The 10747-nt window shown below is 34.4% G+C and overlaps 1 protein-coding gene across 10 annotated transcripts in view; it reads left to right on the forward strand.

Annotated features, from left to right (window-relative positions):
• Positions 1–10511, forward strand: part of MYOF (myoferlin) — a 71604-nt gene extending 61093 nt beyond the window's left edge. For all 10 annotated transcript variants that reach the window (XM_035330022.1, XM_035330025.1, XM_035330023.1 and 7 more), the window contains 15 exons: positions 188–286; positions 950–1075; positions 1810–1965; positions 2075–2166; positions 3129–3299; positions 3835–3983; positions 4157–4296; positions 4797–4885; positions 5036–5131; positions 5754–5895; positions 6177–6276; positions 7630–7823; positions 8796–8905; positions 9246–9393; positions 9847–10511. In XM_035330022.1, the coding sequence (XP_035185913.1) occupies positions 188–286; positions 950–1075; positions 1810–1965; positions 2075–2166; positions 3129–3299; positions 3835–3983; positions 4157–4296; positions 4797–4885; positions 5036–5131; positions 5754–5895; positions 6177–6276; positions 7630–7823; positions 8796–8905; positions 9246–9393; positions 9847–9882 (1848 nt within the window). In that variant the 3' untranslated portion in view covers positions 9883–10511. The remainder of the gene's footprint in view (positions 1–187; positions 287–949; positions 1076–1809; positions 1966–2074; positions 2167–3128; positions 3300–3834; positions 3984–4156; positions 4297–4796; positions 4886–5035; positions 5132–5753; positions 5896–6176; positions 6277–7629; positions 7824–8795; positions 8906–9245; positions 9394–9846) is intronic.
• Positions 10512–10747: the final 236 nt, after the last annotated feature.

Below are 10747 nucleotides of genomic sequence, written 5' to 3' on the forward strand. Positions count from 1 at the left end.
GCCTTAACATTTGCATTCTATTTCTCTTGCAGATGAACTTTTAATAATATTTAACTGATAATGAGTTTTAGAGAATTCTGGCCTTTCCTGCCATTAACTGTGCATTGTTTCTGCTGTACTGTATGATATGACAGGCTTCATCTCCCAGTAAAAGACTTATTTGGTTTTGGTTTTGTTTTCTTTTAAGGAGGAGGAAATTGTGGATTGGTGGAGCAAATTTTATGCTTCAACAGGAGAACATGAAAAATGTGGACAGTATATTAAAAAAGGATATGACACTTTAAAGGTATTGCTGTAGATAAAATAAATGAATATTTGTCAATATTTGCAAACCCAAAACCTGGTCAGAGCTGATCCCTTCATTTTTTTTTAAACACTTTTCAAAATGTAGCTGTACATTATTTCATTTAAAGGTTTGCTATTAATTCATATGGTGAAATGAAAGTTGTAAGAAGAAATCTTTGCTGCTTTTCTACTTAATACCTCTCTTAGTAATTGTAGTTAAGTGTTTTAGTCTAACCTTCAGTCAAATGGAATTTTACTCCTAATCTTTTGGTTGCCAGTCAGGTCCTAGAACTCAACCTACAGATTGAAAAAAGTATAAACAGACTGAGGACGGTATCTTTTACTGTCCCTTTGTTGAAAGTTGAAGCCAGATCACTTTCATGTCTCATCTAAATACACTTAATGAAGAAAGTAAAAATAAGGCTGTGAAATACTATTCACTCTGTTTTTAACAAGGCCTACATAAAGCCTGATAGCATGTTCTCCAAATATTGCATCACTTCCACTCACTTAGATGTAAAAGTAAAAAGAGCTTTTAATGCTTTAGTTCCTTAAGTTTTCCATCAAATATACAGTACCCTTTGCAGTGGCACACTGTTGGAGCTGATAGATATGATAATTTCTAAACTGTGTTTTCTTTTTCCTTTTTTTTTTTTTCTCTAAGGTATACGACTGTGAATTGGAGAAAGTACCTGAATTTAATAACCTAACAGATTTCTGTGATACATTTAAGCTGTACAGAGGCAAAACTGAGGATGGTGATGATCCATCAGTTGTTGGAGAATTTAAGGTAAATTTCAGGTAATGGGCAGCAACAAAATGCTGGATGCAGTCTTTTGTACTTAAGAGCTTATCATTTAAGTAAATCTACATGCAAGCATTTCAGCAGAGTTAAATACAGATGCTCTTACCTGCTTAGGTATAGGTCTTTCCTTTTTTCACAGAAGGAACAGCTGCACATGGCTCACATTAAATGTGATACATGATAAGTTCAAAGAAATATCATTCCAGCTGATGCAATCTCTCTGGGAACCTGTCTGTGGAACAGAACCTTCCCAGATAGTCTCTTGAACAGGATCACAGTTTCACCTGCAGACATTCTCAGCAAAGTACATTTGTAGAATAAATTTTTGAACGGTATTTTTTGTACTGTATCTGTGACTTTATGAGTTTTAAAGGTGAAAATAATGTTAACATAGGTTTAAAAATAGAAGAAATTATGTTTTTGGTATGGCAAATAAACATGAAGTACGTTGCATGTTCTTAGCAGGAGCACATTAAGTAATACTGTTTAAATTTTTAAAAAGTATATCAATTTCAGTCAGCTAAGGATGTAACTTTGCCTTTGCTGTCTTACACAAAACCCACTAAAGTCAAATGACTTCCAAGTGACAACTCTTAAGTTAAAGAAAGATATAATTTTCTTGTTTCTATGTAAAACTGTGTGTATGCATAGGATAAGTAAGAAAAAAAATACAGATTTTTCTACATTTATCTTGATTGAGTCTTTGTATTACTTTTTAGGGATCCTTCAAAATCTATGCATTACCTGATGATCCCACTACTCCAGCTCCTCCTCGCCAGTTCCGCGAGCTACCAGACAGTGGGCCTCAGGAGTGTATTGTGCGCATTTATATTGTTCGAGCTTTGCAGCTTCAACCCCAGGATAATAATGGGCTGGTGAGACTTCTTGTTTTTGGAATGTCTGTGAGCTAACTGCTGTAGTATATTTTACATAAAGTTAGTCTTATAACTACTTGTTAATAACATTTCTTCTTATTTTAAATAGTGTGATCCTTACATAAAAATATCCCTAAGTAAAAAAGTAATTGAAGACAGAGATAATTACGTGCCTAATACTCTCAACCCAATTTTTGGCAGGTAACAGATTTTATTTTCCATTTCTGCATTTTAGAATGTTTCATGTTTTCTGAGAATGACATGCAATTAAGATTAACCATTATCTTAAATATCCAATGCTGTATTCACAGTTTTATACTGACAATTGTGATTGAAGTTACATAAGGTATTTCCTTTTGAAATCAATGTACAGTGTAGGTGTTTGGCTAGTCTAAAGTTTTTGTATTACACGGGTACACTGCACAAATGCAAACGATATATCTTAAAACTGCCTTGTGTTATACATACAAGAATAATGAAATGTGCTTAGAAAATATGGAAAAAGTTTTAGCTCCGAAATTTACTTCGGTGTCACGATGAATAACCAGCTCTTCCAAGTTCTTCTATAATGAATCTGGAAGTCTACGTTAAAAAGTAAGACTAGAAATTAAATCAAAAAAGGATACTGAGAATAAATTTACCACTAGAATACTCAAAGGTAATGGATTCAGCAGCAGTGACAAACATCAGGCTGAATACTTTGAAAGCAGATTCAGAGAATTAATTTAAGGAAATTCTCCAGTATTTTTTTGTAAAGGACAGCAAGATGACTAATCCCTTCTAGTAAGACACTGAACATTTGGACCATATTTATTAAAGCTCCAGCTGTGTGTATCATGATTTAAAAATTTAGAAGTTCTAATCATGCAAAAAATGTAGATTTTAAGTGTGATTAACAAGAGCCACACTAGCTTCTTTCCAAGTCTCATTTCAAGCTGCTGCACAGAAAACCCTAAGTAATGCATTGTGTAGAAAGGAATGTTGAAATATCCATAGCAGTAGAAAACAGAATTATTAATAATTACAAATACGAAGTAGACTATCAATGGTAACTGCTACTAGAATTATCAGCACTGGAAGCATCCATTTAGTATCTTATAAAGGACATTTATCAAAAATAAACTTTCTGAGTGATAGTATTAACTGGACACTTTTATATTTAGAATGTATGAACTCTGCTGCTTCTTACCTCAAGAAAAAGATCTGAAAATTTCAGTTTATGACTATGACACATTGACTCGTGATGAAAAAGTGGGAGAAACTACAATTGATCTTGAGAACAGATTTCTTTCTCGTTATGGATCTCACTGTGGCATCCCGCAGCAGTACTGCATGTAAGTCATACTGTCTGTTGAAAAGTCATATCTGTACATCTAGTCTCCACTGTCTGTAACAAATCTGGACTTCCTTCATCTTAATTGTATAGTTAAAACAATTGTATGGTTTCTGATGCTTTGCTGTTGAGCTCACCGTATCATCTGAATTCCAAGTTAAGCTTCAAAGTCTTCAAAAGAGCCTTGATTGAAAACCATGACATAAAACATTTTAGTATTCTTTTCATATGCTAATGTGTGTTGTTTCTATACAGAGAACACACATTTAACACAGTTTTCTGACCTATTCATGCTAATTAATATGAAAGTATCTGTTAATGTGTTATTTTGATATGTAAACAAAAAGCATTGTCTCAAAAGGTAATTGAGCTCGTACAAAATCGTGTCATTGTATCATACTCAAGCAGCCAATCTAAGCAGATATGTTGCTGTCCTTTCTGAATTGTTTTAAAACTAATAAATAACTTTAAGATAATTCATAAATGCCCTGAATGTTGAAAAATTTTAAGATAAGTTTCTGTTGTTCTCCTAAAAGTTCTGGTGTGAATACCTGGCGTGATCAACTGAAACCAACCCAGTTATTGGGAAACATAGCCAGGTTTAAAGGTTATGCTCCTCCTGTCATCTCTGAAAATGGTAGAAGAATTAACTACGGGGGACGAGACTATACTTTGGAGGAAGTTGGTGAGTTTGTTTACTTAAATTTCCCTCTTAAATTCACATTGGCACAAATATAAAACTCTTCAGGTATTTTGACTTTACGCAGTTTTGTGCTCAATTTTAAATTTTTATTAAAAAATTTGAAATGCAAATTCTGAGTCACAAGCCTCTGCTCTATTCAATTTGTTTTGTTTCAGAAGCTAACAAAGTACTGCATCAGCATCTTGGTCCAGGTGAAGAGCGGCTAGCCCTTCATATCCTTAGAACCCAGGGTTTGGTACCTGAGCACGTGGAGACGAGGACCTTATATAGCACCTTCCAGCCCAACATCCCTCAGGTACTATGAATTGGTTTTACTTCTGTTTCTTGAATGCAGAAATAGAGCATTCCGGTAGCAAGCAGAGAAGTCAAAATAAATAATTTTGATTATATTTGAAATGGAGCACAAAATCTGCAGTTGTTCCATTACTTCAGTCTAGTTAAGGGGAACTATAGGCCATCAGTTGCAAACAACCAGACACAAGAATCACACTGCACTTAATACTGTCTTTGAGAGAGAAGAAACTGGGACCTACAGAATGAGAACTTTACAGGCACCTAACTTGCATTGAATTCACCAGGAGGTAACATCCCTACCATCTTCTGAATTCTTGGCATTGTTCATTGTTCATAATGTGAGGGATTGGGCTTACCACTATCTGAAGCCTGTACAAGTTCTGACACTGTTAACATGAGTGAGCAAGAAATTAGTACTAATCAATAGGCATTTCCATAGAATTACCATGACAAACATGTATGCAGCAAACAATCCCTCATTCATCTTCTCTACTAATACAGGGAAAGCTCCAGATGTGGGTTGATGTTTTCCCCAAAAGCTTAGGGCCTCCAGGCCCTCCCTTCAACATCACTCCCCGAAAAGCCAAGAAGTGAGTATCTGTATATATTCTTATATATATGTATGCATATATGTATATATATGCACATATATGTATGCATATATGTATATATATGCACATCATCTAGCAGCCATGACAGAGGCAATTCAATTCTCTTTCCCCAAACATCTTCTCTCCCAGGTATGTTTTACGTGTGATTGTCTGGAACACCAAAGATGTCCTTCTTGATGAAAAGAGCATCACAGGGGAAGAAATGAGTGACATTTATGTGAAAGGGTAGGAGCACCCTCTAATTTAACACCTGCAGATAAATGATGTTCAGAATATCCTGGAACTGCCTAGAACATGGATATCAAAGATGATTTGGTTCAGCCAAGTCAGTGCACCGTTTACTCTGAAGTAGTGCTAACCTCAGATAAGTACAGAAGTATCATGAGATATAGCATGATCAGTTAATGTGTTGTGGAAGATCCAAAAATTCAGCCTTTCAATAAAAGAGAAGCAACAGACAAGCTAGCGTGTTAGCTTCGGTGCTACATATCTTGGAATCTTGTTACATTTCCTAGTTTTAATGTAAAAAAAAAAAAAAATACACAGCAAGATATTACTAGGCTATTGATCTAATTCTTCCTAAAAAATAATAAAAAAACCTCACCACAGATGGAGTACTAGTCTTAGAAGATCAAAAGTTCAGTTCAGATGTTTGTATTTGCAGCACCAAGTTTGAACCAAATAGAAAGCATGGGAAAGTTTCCATCTATGTGTCTATGGAAGCCTTTAGCCATCCATGAGCAACTCCTATGGCTTGTTTGCAACCACTCAAAACCATGGTTGCAATATGAACGAGTACCAAGGTAGTTCCACTACAAACAGTAAACATGTCTTTCTCTATTTTCAGATGGATGCCTGGTAATGAGGAAAATAAGCAGAAGACAGATGTTCACTATCGATCATTGGATGGTGAAGGGAACTTTAACTGGAGATTTGTTTTTCCTTTTGACTATCTCCCAGCAGAGCAACTCTGTATAGTTTCCAAAAAGGTAGGTATTTCTAAAGATTTCAATACTTTGAATACATACCATAATTAGTCTGTTAATTTTGTCTATTGTACATATGGAGGCAGCATAATTTTCTCAGGCTGCTATTGCAAGCAGGTTCAGTTTTTCCTTTGAGAAAGGAACAACAGCAGTCTCCTCTTAGCAAGGTCAAGAGATGCTTAATTTTCCCCCTTCCTACCCCAGAATTCACAACTACTAACAGATCACAGAACTGAATTTTCAGAGGTAATTTTAAAAAGCTCTTGTTTTGTTTTTTAAAATAGGAACATTTTTGGAGTCTTGACAAGACAGAATTCAGAATCCCTCCTAAACTGATCATCCAGATATGGGATAATGACAAGTTCTCCTTGGATGACTATCTGGGTAAGATTTTAAGAATTATCATCATCTCAAAGTAGGGTATGAAAACAATTTTAAATTATTGCCTTAAAGTCTATATTTTCAAAGCTATCTACTGAGCATGCAAGCACACTGCTGCCTTCACACAATACAGTGTTTGTAACTAGTGCTCATGAATAAATGAGTGGATATTCACTCAGTAAAAGCCCACGTGGAGGTAACACAATATACCTTGTATTCATGTAAGTCTTATCACAAAATGTGAACAGCAAGATAATCATAGAACCATTAAGGTTGGGAAAGACCTTTAAGATCATCTGGTCCCCCTACTACCGATGTCATCCACTAAACCATGCCCGTAAGCACCAAGTCCAACCTTTAAATGTGGATGAAATTTCATAAAGTGTATGAAAACTTAAAACGAGAGTACTTCAATTCTAAGTAAAGGTAGTGACCTAATGCTGTAAATGAGATTAAAGAATCTATTTCATGGTATTTTTAATTCAGATTTGTACAGTGTCCTTGCTGAGGCAGGCCTTTATTACGTTCAGAAACGTAATTTTACGTTTTACGTTTTTTACGTTTATTACGTTTTTACATTTTTTACGTTTTTTACGTTTATTACGTTCAGAAAAGCATTGATTGAGAGAATTTGTTTGAGACTTCTTAACACCAGAGGATAGATGGTATCTTTATTCAACTATGTTAACACACAGGAAATCAGAAGTCTTTCAATAAGACATGTCATGCAAGAAGTCTTGCAATAAATTTTCTACTTAGTCACTTTTGACCAATCTGAAGTTTTGCTCTAAAAATGACAAATACTGACTTTCAAAGTTAAATATCCTAGCTTACACAAAAAAATGACTTTATAGAGATACTGCCCTGCAGAAAATTCTCCACCCTGTGTTAAGGTAGATAAATCTTTAGATTACATGCAAACCGTATAGCCCTCAAAAACTGGAAACAAATCATCAATTTATAACCATCATTAAAGTTAGCTAAATAATATGTTTAACTGTCAGAAAATACACGAGCCTTATATTGCTGTACTTGGTTATTTTGTCTTTAGGTAGGTGGGGAAAAACACTATTAAATATCAAGTCATGTTGCATTAAAAAGGAGGAGGGGGCAGCTTGCCGAGTCCATTGTATCAACACCAATGCTTTCAATACCAACGGGACTTTCAATACCAACAGGACAGGTGTAAACACAGCCTCTTACCTGCCTCACAACATGCTTAGATAAATAAGAATGTAACATGTTTGTTCATCACTTTTTCTCTAGAACATGCTTGGAGATAAGGTTTATGTTGAACCACTATGCTTTTGGTTGGTAATATTACACAATGCCAACTTTTTAATCTGTGTCTTGTAGGTTTTGTGGAACTTGATTTACATAAAACAATAATTCCAGCAAAAGTTCCAGAGAAATGCAATATCGACATGATTCCAGAATACAAGGCAGACAGTTTTCAGAAGGCTCCCAAGACTGCCTCTCTCTTTGAACAGAAATCTATGAAAGGGTGGTGGCCATGTTATGTTGAAAAGGATGGCTCACGCATTTTAGCGGTATGATTACTACTACTTTAAAAATTACTTTGCTTTTCAAGTAACCAAGAAAGACTGTAAAGAGACCCTTGCTGAGCTGTTATCTCTCGGTGGATAGACAGAGGAGGAGTAAATACTTTGTCCCATGCACAAATCCAGGAAGTTTGCTCCATCAACAATTAAACTATGAGTTAAATACTGGAATTCACTTATTCTGGCTTTAACTTTGTTTACCTTGAAGGACTCTGGCACCATGTTGAGTCTGGTTATCTCACCAAATCAACAATTATTATTATAGTTATTATTTGAATGAATTTAGCATGTTGTTGCTTAGGAGAAACATGAGACATCTTAAATGAATTAAAGAATAAAAAGTTTAAATCCAAAGCTTTTTAAAATATATATATATATATTAATATATATAATTATATGCATGTATATTGTATATATTATATAATATATTGTATTATAAATAATACATATATTTATATATATATATATATGTTATTTAATTTCTATACTGAAAAGACAGATTGGCTTCTTGATTTTCAGAAGACCCAAAGCAATTTAACCTGACTTTTTTTATTGCCAAGGATCTAATCTATCTGGAGGAAAAAAAAAAACAATCCAACAGCAATATAAAAATGAGACGCTTAGTCATTCACTTAGTCATTAGGGAAAGATGCGGTCCTTGCATTGTTCTTGAAAGAAAAACAGAACTATGTTTTGCCAAATTGGAAAAAGCAATACATAAGCCTAAAATTGAACTGCTAGTAAATTAGCTACACCATTTTACGTACTCTATCTTTTTTCTTATTTGTCATTCTCTACGACTGTATTGTGACACTGCCACAGGACAGAAACAAGTATACTTTGAAATGGAAACACACACACAAAAGAAGCTTATACAAGACTGTGCTGTTTAAGTATCAAACAAGTATTCTTCCTGCTGTTTCAGTAAGATGTTTGTTTCATGCCACATATTTTCTAAAGGGTAAAGTTGAAATGACATTGGAAGTTGTCAATGAAAAAGAAGCTGAGGAAAGGCCAGCTGGTAAAGGAAGAGATGAACCCAACATGAATCCCAAACTAGATCTACCAAAGTAGGATGTTTTTCCTCTTACTAGCTTGAGAAATATGCATCTAGCAACTGTGATGTTCTTGACAAGATCTGCATGCAGCAAATGACCTATTAGATCTGAACTATCCTTTGCAAAACTATGCTTATAAAAGCCATCTGTGTTTCCTTCTGCAAATGTAAGGATAAAAAAGCAAGGTAGTTTCACTATAATGGCACACATTTACTGAAACTGCTATCTTACACCAAAAAACTGTCTATATTTTTTTCAACTCTAAAACCAGGGTGTTTTGCTGTGTTAGTCTGTCACACAACTATTCTGTGTATTTATAGTATCATTAATATTTTTTTCTTTCAAAATGCAGCCGACCAGACACTTCCTTCCTTTGGTTCACAAATCCCTGCAAGACAATGAAATTTATTGTGTGGCGCAGGTTTAAATGGCTCTTCATAGGCCTTATCATCTTGTTGATTATACTGTTGTTTGTAGCAGTGCTCCTCTATTCATTGCCGGTAAGAATTTTTTCAGTGTTACTGTTGTTCAGCTGTAGTGTGAGGCTAGCTTTTATGAGTGTCACCAACAGCATACACCCCTTTCCTCAGACAAGAGATTCTAGTCAGTTCAATTCTAGCAGGGAGATAGGGATTATATCCTTATACCTGTAAACAGTTCCAATGGATTTTTAATGAGAAAGAGGTAAGAACTATGTTAAAATTAAAGATGAAGCAAAAATGTGCTTTAGAGGTGTTAATAATGTGCACAATTTAAAATTGTGTCTGGATTTCATTCTATTTTACTCTGAAATATCTTACTTTACTATCTTTACCATATTTAAACTTAAATTAGCATACCCTGAACACATTCTGATGCAGTCTAGGATCTTAAGTATCTTTTAGAAAACTACACTGAAATATTTCATACAAATCTTCTCACTTCTGTTGTTTCCTCCCTTCTCACTCCCACAGAACTACTTGTCAATGAAGATTGTGAAACCAATTTAAAGAGTTTTTTCACCTCATCTTCTTAAATAGCAGTGAGGTTTTGCCTCAGGCTGTGGACCAAATTCAGCATGCTTATTGTCTGCTACTATTTTGAACTGGAAAAAGGATGAGAAGAAAGAATTTAACCAAGGTTAGCCAAGGTTCAAGGGGTCATGACTGGTGTTTTAAAAAAAACACACAAACAAGACCTTTTGTGTATATTTCTTGACTTCAGTAGTATCTACACATGGTAAGGTTCTATCTTACATTGCTTTTAAACTATTTTTTTTATATATATGAAAATCACTCAGGAGACTGCCTGCTCTTGCTATCTCTAATTTTTATGGATACTTTTGAGAATTCCTCTGTATTGGTTACATCTTGAAACTTTGCATTTTAAATTAATGAAAAACAAACCCTACTTATAATTACATATGCCTAAGAAACCTCACAGTGCAAACAATAATGGGTCAGATGTTTTCAGAAAATACTCCAGCATCATTCTGCTTTAAATTCTTAGTTATTGCACTGTAGACTTTACAACACTGTATGTATCTTGACAACTGCATGCACACAGAAATAAGTACATGAATATACTGTTTACTTACTGTAATGTAAAAATAGTTAAATAAAGTTATCCACAAGTAAAATGCAAGTTTCCAGATTTCCTTTTGCAAAATTACAATGCATTACGTATTGTATAGTGGCAATCAGAGGAAATAAGCCTATTAATTGGAGTTTATTTTATTATTGTCTTCACAGTGAAGAATAAGGAAATACTTCTGCACAAAATTCTAATGAGTTTACTCATTAATGAGGAAATTAATAAAGAAATGAAACTTCTTGAATAATTTCATTATACTCCTTGGATTTAGAGATGACCTTG

This window comes from Oxyura jamaicensis, chromosome 6 (genome assembly GCF_011077185.1).
Source record: "Oxyura jamaicensis isolate SHBP4307 breed ruddy duck chromosome 6, BPBGC_Ojam_1.0, whole genome shotgun sequence".
Lineage (NCBI taxonomy): Eukaryota > Metazoa > Chordata > Aves > Anseriformes > Anatidae > Oxyura > Oxyura jamaicensis.